Genomic DNA, 14,039 nt, shown 5'->3' on the forward strand with positions numbered 1-14,039 from the left:
ATGGACTTGCTTTCCATTTCAGAACTAAAACTTCTGAAGTTACCTAAGCCTTCAGGATAGTTACAGTGAATTAAATATACACCAAGAAGAGAGGGCTTAAAAGAGATATGCCCTGTAGTTAATATGCTTATACACAGCCACTGGTGGAATTGCTTACGATTTTCTGCTTAAAATAGTCTTTCAAGAGTACGTAATTCCATGCACGAAATGACCTTGTAACATTTCCACCAAAAGTGTCTTGCAGTAGTCAGCTGAAATATGAGAAAACCCATCACAGTCTACTGGGAACCATAAATCCAAAAGGCTGCTGAAACGGAAGCATTTATTTTACTTAGAATATATCATCTGGTCCTTTTGCCAAATAGCCATATATATATTTTGGTAAGATTTTTATACAAGATACCATGATTTTTTACACTGTAAATAAAATCTTTATTTTTAATTCATTAGGAAATATACTAACGTTACGGTGTATTCCCTTAGAGTTATTTTCGATCCAAAAATGAACTAAATTCTAAATACCAACATTTTTATTTAAAACCAGAAAGAACACTGCTCAGAATGGGATAAAGCATTATGTGTTAATAAAGTTACCGTTTCTGAAAGGATCACTGCTTCAGACTGCTGCAGAGAAATATCAGCAGGTTTAAATTCTTTATCAAATATTTCTTGATGCTTGCTGTTCCGTTTCTCCTTCTTCTTTTCTTTCTTATCTTTATCTAGGTCATCCTTGTCCAATTTATCTTGAGACCTAGAATGCATCTTTTTTGGCAGGAGGGGCTCAAGCACAAACCTAAAGAAAATTGTTCAATAGATCAATAAAATACAATTTTCAAAACACCTAATTTTAATTTTCATAGTCCCCAAAGCCTCACTGTAGTTAAAGATGATTTGCTAATCAGTAAAACTCTATTGGAGAGAATGTGTGGGCAGAAGGTCAGAACAATCATTATTGTCTCACTTTAAAATTTACTGCAGAACTGCTGAAGGACCAGTAACGTATTTCCCTGCTCTATAGTATATTTACTATTTCACAGGTACACAAACTTCCGAATTTCACTGTAAGTGGTTATATAAAAATGAGCCCAAGATATATATGGTGGCACCACAACAGGCATGCTGACAGACCCCTGGGAACTCAAGCGGAGATCAGCACTGTGCAAGTGAGGGTGACTGGGCAGGGCTTTAAGAAATGTCACCTCCACTACCTGAGCTCCTTGGAAGTAGCTGATATGTCTACCGATGGCTTTAAGGATTTCTTCAAAAAAAATATCCAAGTCCTCAAATTCCTCCTCTTTTTTTTTTTTTTGGTGGAGGAGGAGGATATATTTATTCCCTGGAACAGGAATAACTGTTGAGATGTTGTTTTTCAGTGGTGTAGTGAGCTTCTGTTGAACACGCACAACACAACAAGCTTTCTAATGCTCGTAATTCATCCAAATCACTGTCTGTTTTCATGGAAAAGCCAAAAAGCATCACATCTGTACCAGTCATTGCACTGAAGTATGAAGTATAGAGGTTTAACCACAGACACAATAACTGTTTCTTTCAGTAATTACACAGTGTTAGGATATATAAGACATGGGTATGCACAGATATATTCACCTACAGCACACACTGACGAAGATGAGACAGGAATGAGGAGCTCAGAGCATTCTGATATTACAGAGAAACTCAAGAATGATCTTTCTGACAGTAACTAAGGGCCAGGTTATTTGCCAAGGAGTGGATGTTTTCCCACCTGGCCTCTTCCACACCCAAATCCATCTACTTCACATGTGAATACATGCATGGCTGATACACCACTACCGTCATCTCTGAAATTTCTACAATACACAACTTTCTGTCTTCAAAGAAAAAAAATACCTTAGGGCTTTAATGAATTTTTAAAGTAAAACTTTGCTTTTTAAAAATAGTTTTTATTTTATAAGGAAAGACTATTCTAAATAATATTGGAACCCTTTTAAGCTAATTTTTTGCTCAGTAATTTAAAGGAACCACTCTTTTACCTCACCTTTTTAATGACTAGTTTAAATAAAAGGCAAAGAGACATTTTGCTCTTAATTAGCTAAAAGATTCTTAGCTAGACCTAAAGTGTTTTATAATTTATACTATTAACTTAACATACTAGTAAAATCATAACCCAGCTAAAATTATTCTAACACAAATTAAGAGGATGTCGCAAATCAGTGTATTAGAAAAATCAAACCACAAAAACCAAACAAAAACTCCAAAACAACCAACCAACCAACCAGCGGAAAGTCGCTTACCTTTTAATTTTGGGGAAGTATTTATGTTGCCAGGATGATGCACCCACATAAGCCAGACTACTAACCGTGTAATACTGGGGGGGTTCACATTTCATACAATTCACAGGGAAGCCATCCTAATCATCAGCAGTATCCAGCACAAAAAAATTCCATATCGTGTTACTTTGTGACTATTTGTTTTTTGTTGTTGCTATTGTTGTTGTTTCAAGCACTAAAGGCCCTTTAGTTTCAGCATAATTAGGCTCATTTGATGAAAAGATACACAAAAAAGTACCTGCAGCAACAGCCCCTGAGTTATTGCCCTCATAACAGGAGCCAAATTCATACGAGCTGGTAGACAAAATTACAAGCTTAGTTGCTAGACAGAGCTTCTTATCTCTCAGTGTCAAAGTGCTTCACAAAATATCTTACATCCCATTTTACAGACAGAGTAAAGGAAGGGGAATGACTTGCCTGGGGCTGCAAAGCAGGTCAGTGACAAAGCCTGGAACAGACTGCAGCTCCCTTGACATTGTGCATTTATTTTAGCCGCCTGAATTGTGCATTTTGGCTGTTTCTGAGGGCCGTGCTGTGCTGGATGGCGGTGACAGCCCCCTGCATGTGGCCGTGCTTTGCGGGCAGCTTGCAGGTTTACAGTAAGAATTGCTGTTCTTCACACAGTGATTAATTGCTTCCCTTCTAGGCACTCCTGTTATTAGTACTATTAATTATTTGTACGTGGTGTATCAGTGATACAAATGGGCCAGCATGCCACGCGTGTGCTGGAAGTACATGCGGACTTTCAACTTATGGCAAAACACACAGGCAAAACACACAGGCAGCCTGGGCCTTCCCATCTCCCAGCTCGTGCCTCTAAGTGATCCTATCCGTACTGCCACAGGCCCATTTTAAGCAGAGAATAACCCAAAGTCAAACCTTGAAGTCAGAGGTTTATTTATACGTAGAGCTGGGAGTTGTAAAACACACAGTGTCAACGTCTGCTTTGAGTTTTTACTGTTTAAAAGCTCTGAAGCAGGGGAAGCTGGGCGGCAGCATAAAATACAAGTTGGGTGATCTGGGCAAGACAGTCAGCTCCATTTTAATTGTTTTTCATAGCTCCATCTCTAATCTTGCAAGTAATCTATCTCGAAGAGTGGGGAAATGGAATATAAGATGGATCAACTGACCATAAACCCAAGCAGACATAAGTAAGCTACGTAAACTCCTTCCAAGTTAGTAGTGACACACCATTCACATCATTCTTACTGTCAGTTGCATTTTAGAGGTCTTTCAGTATGTTTCTTAAATCTGATGATTTTTCTTCTCCTGCTCCACTGATCAAAGAAATAAGCATTTTCTTTGTTCGTCTGAGTGATGGTATTTGTTCGCTATGTCTTCCTCGCATGTGTTACAGGTGTGTTGCCCCGGGCTCCGGGCAGGAGCTGAGCTGCACTGTGATCTTTGTGAGTGTTGGTTTTACACGTGTATTGAGTAGACTCATGAGATCCTCCAAAATTGCTAAGTGACATGCACTGCAACAACGCTGGGATGGAGATGCAAAAATTATGAAAGTAGCTTTCAGTGGAGAAAGGAAGATACATATAATGATTTTGAAGGGAAAAAAGAAAGAGGTTGAGGCAGGAAGGGAGAGAATTAAAGATGGGAAACAGAAAAGGAACAAAAACATTTTACTTCCGAAATAAAATGAAGTTGCCTGTTAGCCTGGGATTGTAGGCACGCACAAGTTCCAGCAAGGCAACTTCCATGGCTGAATCAGTGAAAATGCATTAACATCTCTGCTGTCCTACGTTTACATAAACATGATTCATCATGTATGTGTTACAGAGGGGAATGTAATGAGATCTGAACTGTGCTCTGTTTGCGGTTCATTCCCAATGTGTATGTAAACTGTTTGTAATCAAGGCAAGTATCATGTCGGTCCTTAGGTGCTGTATTTAATTTTACTTGATGCTTTTACTCTCTAGTCAGGTAATAACTCCCTCTGAAGGTGCACAAGGGACACTAACATTTCTAGTGCATCTCTGCATGTTGGCAGTCCTTTAGGAGACTTTTAAAAAACTGCCGCCTTGGTCAAATATTGAGTTTCTGGGTTACGAATATGCCTGGGGGGAGGAAGAGGGAGAAGGGAGTTCTGAGGCTGAGTGGAAAGAAAACAGATTATTTCTTTTGAGGGATGCAACTGTGAGACAGGGCTTATCAACAGAATTCCCAGTTCTCATGTGAAATATCTTGATAACTCTTGAAGTACAATCTTGCCATAAGCAGCTTTCCCTCTGGCAGCAAGAGTGAGAAGAAATGATTGAGCAGTTAGCTAATCCCTTCCTTCTCCCAAGCTACACCTGTTTACTGCTACAAGACTGGCCGAACGCACATCTCATCACGTACTTTGCACACGATCAGTTCCAAACAATTACACTTGCAGTAGTTCAAAAAAGGGCATAACTTATCTCCTGTTAGTTTGGGGATTTTTGCTGAATGCTTAGTTGATTTTTTTTCCTTTGTTTTAAACAGCACCTAGAACAGCATTACATTTATTTTCATTAAACAATCTTTTCTGTCTGTGTGCATTTTGTCTGCCTGGTGAGGTGGGGACAATCCTAAAAACCTAAAGTCTTGCTTTACAAAGGTAAGCCCCGAATGGCTACTCCTTACGCACCCATCTGAGCCAGGTCGAGAAGGCGTGCTGTCTGAGGAGATAGAAGACACCGAGGCAACAGAGAGGGGTCTTGAAGACGATGGCATCGTGAACGATCTCACCATGGATCTTGGCCGACTGCCTCGTCTGTCATCCAGACTTGAAGGCTACAATAAAAGAATATATGATCTTACTTCTTAAATCACAGCATAGCTGACATCTGGCTACCAAAACTAATGCAGGAAGTTCAATATTTTTTTTCCATGTGGAATGTTATATTATTTAATTATACATCCTATTTAACAACAAAGAAACCAATTCCAAAGAAAATCAATTTAAAGGAACCAGAGGAAATATGTAGGTTCTTATTTATAAGTGCATGTAGAATTTTAAACATATTCTGATGTTCATTTGCTTCAATGGAATTTACATTTTTTTTATACCTGGGTTTTTAAAAGGAGCTTTTTACAAACATCTTTTTTTTAACCCATCTCTGCAATCGAAGTGTCTGCCATGTCAGTATATTTAAATGAAATGGAGGTGTTTTAAAAATAAAAACAAAACTAAAAAACACACCACTAAGAGGAGCTTTACGTCAAGAGTGACAATTTGCAGAGTGACATCTAGGGTAAGAAGAAAATATATGAAAGATTTTTTTTTTTTTTGATGCAGACAATTTCAGAGTTCTGAATATTTATACAAGCTTTGTTAGTCATTAATAACTGATATATGCATAAAATAATTGAACTCTTTCAGTCAACAAATAAAAATCTCACGCTGTTTAATTACAGGTAGATTTTCCACCCTGTCAACTACTGGTAAATTGGCACTGTACAAAGAAGACAGTAGCAATAAAACTCCATCAATCCTGACAATTCTTACTGGTGGGTAGAAGGAAATGAGAAAGATAACACCACCTGTGTATGACTTTCCAGTCATCTCCATGATGATGTAAATGTGTATTTTTGAAGTGACTGACATGCAAGTATCATTAATGTCAATTATTTCTGTTTTCCTTGGGAATAAATTATTATTTGATCTTTTCTCTACCTTAGTATATTAGCAAGATGGGATTCGAAGGACTATAAATGGAAGAGCACTTAGAAGGATACTATAAAGACTGGCAAGTTCCACATAAGATCTCATCGTTCCCATTAAAAAAAAACGTCATTGCTATAGAAAAAAACCCACAAACATACAAAAACTAATCTCTGAAGGAAGGCTTGTCATTAAATTCAACAGGATATTTCACTGGCATATACTATCCCACTGAGGTTTTGGGTTCTCAAAGAGGAATGGTACTGGGCTCGCTTTGCTGCCCCGTCTGCTGCAGCATCTTCCTGGCCACTTTCACAGCCAAGGATGCAGTAAATCCCACTGAGGCTGAGCAGAAAGTTGAAGCTCTTTCACCATTTGCCTTGTTATCAGACTGCAGGCAGACTACAAGTACCTTGGCACACAATATGCTGGCTTCCACTGCATTAGAGGATATATGAGTCTATTTTCTGGTAAATACACGAACATCCTTTGTATTCCAGAGCAGTAAGAAGTGAGAAGATAAACACTGCATATGCAAGTTCCACAAACTATTGCAATTTCACAAATAAACCTATGAATTATAGCACATTTACAACATCATTGTCAGTACTACCAGTATGTAAAGATAAAACTAACCCAGCAGTCTTCAATGCACTGTTAGGACACCCGTTTTGCATATTCAGCCTTAGAGCAACTCTAACCATTTACTTCTTAGGTCCTGGCTTTTTAAAACTCATTCACACAATAGCATGCAATTTGTGTGGCTTTTGACAAAATTATCAATTATATTCTCAATTGAGAAGCTGTTTGCAGGCTTTTGGTCTTCTTTCCCTCTGGTTAACAGTGCAAAGCAAAACACAACCTCATTGGAAAAACCATCAAATTCTTGTCTGTGACTTAAAGATGAAGCAAAAACTGAAAATCACTTGCTGGAATGACAAAAACATCAACTCCAGCACTACTAAATCTCATTAAGTAGCAGCTTAATCACTACGTAGCAGCAGCCTCCATTTAGGGTGGTGCCAGAGTGTGTGAAAATCCACAATGCAGGCTGCACATCGCTGTAGACCAGTATGGCCCTGGCATAGGCCCTGAAAAGGAACTACATCAACAGGAAGGCGACATTTGGCTCTAGAATAATCATGCTGTATCATCTCAGGTAGAGATTTAGTTTTTAAACAGCAATTCCTTAAAAATAGAATACTGAAGAATTTTCTGGAAGAATCCAGAAAATGATCTGGATTTTCAAGGAACAGGCTATTTAAAAATTGTTCCCATGCTAGCAAATCAAAGTACCGAGGCTTTCTGACCATCTCCTACAGCATCTTTAATATTAAATATTTACATATTTAATGATTTGATGGTTTCGAGTGTTGACCAGAGAACAACCAAGCAACCCTGCATCACCAACGCTTTTTTAATCAGTGAGAATTAAAACAGAGAAAAACAAAATTGCCTATAATTCACAGAAACTCCAAATCTGTTTGAAGCGTGAAGTTAGCAGGCAACTTACCACAGCTCGGACACCGTACTGTTTTTCTACTTTTTCTTTTAGCTGCCGGAAGCAAGCCTCCATCCGCTCATGGAATGGCCTCAGTGCTTCTGTCACCTTCTCGCCATGAATGCGGATGCCTTCTGCCAGGAACGGGATCTGCAAAGCACAACCACACTGCCCTTAGTGTGCTGAGTCCTCTCCCAGCTAAAGATTGGGGCAAGATTGCCATGCATGTAGCAAGAGGAGTGAAAGATCTCATGGAATAACAGCAACAATAAAAGCCATTACATGAAGCACAACATAGTAAAAAAGGATCTAAAAAATGTTATACATTATTTTCCTTTTTGGACTGTTACCCACAGTCCTTTGAAATTAATATACCCATAGTTCTGCCCCGCAATCATGCACTAGAGGCACAGCTGAATTTATCTGGCAGCAGAAATATTCCTATTATGTTACGTTCACAAGCCCTCATACGTGCTGTACTTTAAAATGGCAAACTGATGAATGACGACTCTCACACTGGGTTATTAAAATCAGCCCTTTACCAGTTTCAGGAGGATAAAACCTTGAAGGAGAAAATATCTATATGTTTTCTTTAGTAAATGCTATCTCTAACTGCAAATGAGCTACATCCTTGGACATGTATATATTGCAGAGCGATATTTATTAATAAAATATATAGCTTTAAATGCTGAAAGCTACATTTCTCCTTAGAAAAAAATATTTTATTTTCTTTGAGAACAAAATAATGAAATTAGCTCTCTTTTGTAACTGAAAATAATCATCTATTTGCAAGGCTTCTGTCACAAAATATCCATGCCAACACAGGATTATATAATTAGTTCATAGTGTGGAGGTGTAGCTGACCTTTTAAAATGTTTTAAGAGAGACATTTTCATTCCCACAGCAATCCAGATATACCATTAGAGTTTTGTATCTGCAGCTTAGGAAAAATATTTCCTCTTCCAGGTCCTTTTCAGCCCACACAGTGCTCTGATTCTGACTTAGATATTCTCTGCAGCAATCAAGCTAAGAGGCTTCTTCTTAATAATTCATAATTAAATCATAATACTGATTAAAAACAGATTTTTCTAATAAGACTAAGCAGCAATCAGAACGAGTAGCTTTATTAGTAAGGAGAATAATAAATACACGGATGAATTACAGATGAACAAACTGAAGAAATCTTTATCAAGATGATTTTGTGTTTGGGCACTATTTAAATGGACACGGTTTCTTTTCCTAAAAGATAGCCAAGACAACATTTTTTGCTGTTGTCAGCTTTATTTATAGTTATATGGATTTGCACTCCACAAAAATTAAGCAATAAATTGGAAAACTTCTCTGCTCTGAATAAGTAAATGAATTTCAGAATGTTTGTAATTACCAGGCCACATTCTGACCCTCTTGCTTTGAAGGGGTAAGTGGTCACTTGGCTCATTTATTTAAAAGAACCTGTTGACTTTTTAAATAGATTCTTTTAAAAAAATCAAATAGCCCAGATGAAGTACATGCAGGGTCTGAAGCTCCAGCTCTGAGCTAATTTTTAAAAGCACAAAATGCACTAATGAGCCTGTCCTAGGGAGCAGGCATCTCCAATTTGAAGAAAATCAAAGGATGTGATTATTTTTTTTGGAGAAAAATGTCTCAGTCACGAAAAAAATAAAAATAACGTAGGTGCTGCCTTTGAGTGCAGGTGCTAAGCAGAGGCTGAGACAGGCAGGCTGGCAAGCAGCAGGGTTAGCTCTGAGGGGAGCTCCCCGGCGGACCCTGTGGCAGCAGACCCGGGCGCACAGCTTTGACTTGCTGTACATGAAGAAATTGGTGAGATCAGGCTCTTCTCTTCACAACACGGCAGTTCACAAAATGCACATTATGCACTCGTGACATATGATACGGAATTCACAGAGAAGATGAAGTGGAGGCAGCAGCGTCACGAACCTCATTACAGCAATGAGGAGAAGTGAACGTGAAGGCAGTGAAGGTGTTTGCCTTAATTACTCTTTCTGCTCAGCGGTAATTAGCAGACAGGAGGGGTGCAGAGGAGGCTGGGCTCCGGCAAGCCACTGTGAGCTTCTGCCCCTCAGAGAAGCAAGCTCGTGGCCGGGCCTGCAGGCCGCAGCGTGGCTGGGCTGGCACAACGGGCAACTAAAGGCCAGTGGCTCCTGGCCCTGCTCAGTGAAGAGACCAGGCCTTGTTGCTCATTTAGTGAAACAAACTTTGTCTGTTAACCTCAAAATTCTTTCTGCTTCTCCTTTCCAGACACTGACATCGGGAAATCTGGTTACGAGCCACTGAATTTTAAACCTACATGAACCTTTGATGCAGAGGCAGCAGCAGACTTTGCCACGTTCCTCGTCCTGCCGATTCATTTGGCTTTGGAGCAATTGATGTGTTTGCTTACAGCTTTATTTCAAAACATCCTACAGAGTAGCCCAGATATGGGGAGGGAAGGGAGAAAGTAAAGGTAACAGTAAGCAACTGAACTAGAAAAGAATGAGCTGAATGAGAAAGGAAACCAGCTCAAGACAGCATTTATCCCATTGATCTTCATTTTTTGTTGATTCTAAAATTTTATAAAGTTGCTTTGCAACTTAATATTATTCCCTGATTTTTTTTCCCTTCCTTTTCCCTTCAATGTCTTGATCTGCTTGGCCAAAAACTATAAAAAGGGTACATAAATTTGAATTATTAAACAGCTTAATATAAAATCTTTCATAATAATGATGTCATAAAATACGACTATAAAGCTTACTTTCTGTGTGCTACAATTCTTTTAGCTATGTAGAAGTAACCTAAGATTTTTATGTGACATATTAGTTTTTGTATGTTGTAAATACATTAGCTAAATGGTGAGTGGCTAACATCATCAATGATTCATTTCATTATCTTCATGTTAAAATAAAAAGATAAGCTTGAAATGATATAGTCACATGGAAACTAATTTTTCTGTGTGAAAAAGAACTAATATGGGCAAAAATGGTCTTTGCTTTACTAGCAATATTTGTATGAAAAAACAAGGGAAAGAAACAAACAATTATTTTAATTAAATCATTCCTGGGAATTATAAAAGGACAATGTCCTGAAGAGCATGAATTCCAAAGCACGACTGAGACAAAGGTGAGGTAAGGGAATAGAAAAAATTAATTTAAATAGTCAGCTTGATAATACAACTGTCAGACGATTTCATATATCCAGATTGATTTATAGAGCATAAAGAAAATCTCTGTGTGATTACAAAACACCAAGAACCACATTATTGAAAAATGAAAACTCATTTTTGCTTTCAATCACTGTCAAGTCATTGATGAATTCAAACCACTGCCTTAGTTTGGAAAGTTTCCATAACAACTCTCTCTCATTACATGAGCTCTCCACCCTGCTCCCGTCAAGTTATGATGTGTTCTGAAAACTGAAATTACTTTAGAAAATGCTTAAGTCTTAGAATAAACTAAATATATACAAAAAGACTATGCTAATTTATAATCACTGATTTCCACTCCGAAATGGCTACACCTATCAGTGAAAAGAATTTTCAAAAAAACAAAAACAAAAAAAACTTTATTTTGATCCCTTTATCTTTCTGGTTCTTATTTGCTTTGGAATTATAATACTGATGGGAAATTATGAACTTAAAACCCCTGAATAATTAAAATATAATGTGACTAGCTGCAATATGTATTTTAAAATAGTAATACTATTTTAACACACAATCACCAAAGTGAATCTGTGCTGAGGAAAAGTGTGTCTGTAATTCATTTGAAGTAGCTCTATCAGAGACAAAAGCAGAGAGCTGACATGAAGTCAGTCTTCTGGGATCAAATTATTTTCCACTATAGAGTTTAAAGCTCCTAAAATCTAATCTTCTGTAAAAGCTCACAGGAAAGTGAGTAAGTAAATAAATATATATATATTTTTTTCAAACCAAAAGAGTTCTTATTCAGTGATAGTTTTATGGCCTTTAGAGGATTTTTTTTTTTTAAATTCTATATCTTTGATTCTGCTACCTCTAAAATTGAGTTCTACAGAAATGTAAATTATTCCTTTCATTATAAAAATAAAATTGAATATAAAAAGGCAATGATGCACTTTGTTCTTCTATGGGAAAAACATTTCCAGTCATATTGGTATTTTTTTTTTTTAGTTATCACAAAACTATCTTGAGACCACTGGAAAATGTCCCCCATATGACTTTAGAACAAAATTGGAATTGTTTCCTGTCTGTTCTGCAAAATATTCTTTGGTATATGTAAGCACATTTCTTTATGCAAGAGGGTTCCTGCTTTGTTTAAGGCATTGGACTGGAAATCTGGGTTCTGTTGACAGTTCTGGAAATATTATCTGTGTAATCTTACATTTAAATGATTTCTGTTCTAATATGTCATAAAAATAGCAGGTAATTTCACCACATAATGTGGCATTTATGAATCATGAATATTTTTGTGCCATGTTAAGTTATACAGCAAATGAAGCAAAGGTTCAGCAAGGCCTAGATGAATTTACTAAATATTTTGCATTTAAGATTTGTAACTTTCACATTTAATATTGTGTACTAAAAGGTGCTATATGTATATATACAAATGGAAAATATTTTGTTTGAAGAAAGAAGTGAATATGTGAAGAAATACTCTCTCAAAGCATGTAAGTAGGAGGAGGATTCAGTGTTAAGTGTTCTACCTGAGTCTTTGAGAAAAATTTCAAAAATCAGCCTTAGAAAGTTAAAATGCAAAACTAAATTGCCAATATACTAACCAACATTATTACAAAATATTTTCTCTTTTGAGTAACACGTGATCTTTACACTGTACTGCCATAAAAAAAAAAAGTCTGAATTTTCTCAAAAGTGACACTAAACTGCCTTTCTATGGCCAACCAGACTTAATATTTTTACCTGCCAAGCTATCAGATCCTTCAGCTTTTCAATCTTGTCATGATCTTCTGGATGCTCGTGCATATATTTTTCATTAAAAAAAGCCTAGTCAAGAGAGAAAAATGAGCAGTTATTTCAGAAAATGAACCAACATAGACTACCTTGGAAGGATTACCAACAGCAAAGATATATTAATCAACCCCAAGGTTCTGGAAAATGGCAGTAATAGCTACAAATACATCTAAGAGAAGATACATAATTTAATGATGTCTAAGATTAATACATCAATCCTTCACAATCAGTAAAGGGGTAGACGAGCACATGGTGGTCAAGACCAAATTTTGCGTGCAGTATCACAAAGGACTTCTGCTTGGCACATCCCTGAGTGTCTTTTTAGCAGTTCCCAGGACATAAGAAATTTTGGTAGATGAAATGCATGACAGTTACTGAAGGACAGAAATGGCTTGATCCAATGACTTGTCAATCAGCATGTACCTTCACTGTTTATTTTAGAAAATTCATGTTGCTTATGTATGTTATTTTAATATTATTAATATTCAAAACATGAATAACAGATACAGTGTTTATAGTTTTCCAATGTTAGTATCTTCTCACATATAACTAAAAGCTAATGTTGTAACATGCAGTTAAGATTATTTAGAAATATTGCAACTGACTGTTGTCTCAGAAAGTCTCTAGCACTTGATTAATCCTTAAAAAACTCATGCATTTGAAAGCAAAGGAGAAAATTGCAATCAGTTATTTGGTCACTGAAGTTCACTCAGAAATTCCTGCTTCGGGTCCGCGTCCAAGCACGTGAGAGCACACATTGGAAATGTCATCAATCTCAGTTTGTAATTCTAGCAAGCAATCGCCTACCACATCCCTATGTTAAGTACTCTTGTTGCTAAGCATATAACCTTTTACTTCAAATTTGAAAAGGCAAAAACTTATCCACAAATACCAGAAATACATAAAAAGGTAAGTTTAAGCAACGTTTTACAGAGCATGCATTAGGGGACACTCACATAGTCTTATACACAAACACATATACACGTTCTGCGGCATTGAAGAAGATGTTCAGAGGTTGCAAGAGGTGAATTACTGCAGGACAGTTAATTTTTATGTTACCTTCTCATAGTTTGTGAAACCTCCCATGACTGCAGGATCCACAATGCCATTAAGTAGCATAGAGAGAGGGTTAATGGGTAGATTTGGATCATTTAAATGCTGTTGAACCATATTATTGATCTTATCATTTGTTAGTTGCATGGTTTCTATTGCATTTTCCAGTGGACTAATTTCAACCTAAAATAGAAACAAAAGGATGTTTTAATTAAGGAGCAGAGTTCTTAACCTGCCGTGGAACTGCCTGTCCACCAAACCACCACGTTCAAAAACATTTCATGAATTTCAGAAGGAAAGATATTTTAACCAATAATTAACAGAAAGGGTGGTTTCAGACACTTAAATGTTTGGCATCAATATACCGTGGTAACTGACAAAATAATCAGTAACTGTAGAGAAAGTTAAATGCATTTCACTATTACAGTACATGTTACATCTCAGAAGCACAACAGAGCAAAACATTTAGCAAGGTTCTGACAAGAATCATGTGAGTTTTTTGGAGGATTACAGAGAACATTACAGATTATGGATTGGTGAGTTTTAGCAGTACAAAGAAGAATCCAGCTTAATGTAACAGTAAGAAAGAAATGATAACTTAAT

At 37.0% G+C, this 14,039-nt stretch overlaps 1 protein-coding gene across 3 annotated transcripts in view; it reads right to left on the reverse strand.

Moving 5' to 3' along the window:
- Positions 1 to 14,039, reverse strand: part of DOCK1 (dedicator of cytokinesis 1) — a 284,156-nt gene that overhangs the window by 19,319 nt on the left and 250,798 nt on the right. For all 3 annotated transcript variants that reach the window (XM_035547636.2, XM_035547635.2, XM_035547637.2), the window contains exons 45-49: positions 13,443 to 13,619; positions 12,333 to 12,416; positions 7,457 to 7,594; positions 4,927 to 5,072; positions 595 to 793 (exon numbers count right to left, since the gene is read on the reverse strand). In XM_035547636.2, the coding sequence (XP_035403529.1) occupies positions 595 to 793; positions 4,927 to 5,072; positions 7,457 to 7,594; positions 12,333 to 12,416; positions 13,443 to 13,619 (744 nt within the window). The remainder of the gene's footprint in view (positions 1 to 594; positions 794 to 4,926; positions 5,073 to 7,456; positions 7,595 to 12,332; positions 12,417 to 13,442; positions 13,620 to 14,039) is intronic.

This window comes from Cygnus atratus, chromosome 7 (assembly GCF_013377495.2).
Source record: "Cygnus atratus isolate AKBS03 ecotype Queensland, Australia chromosome 7, CAtr_DNAZoo_HiC_assembly, whole genome shotgun sequence".
NCBI lineage: Eukaryota > Metazoa > Chordata > Aves > Anseriformes > Anatidae > Cygnus > Cygnus atratus.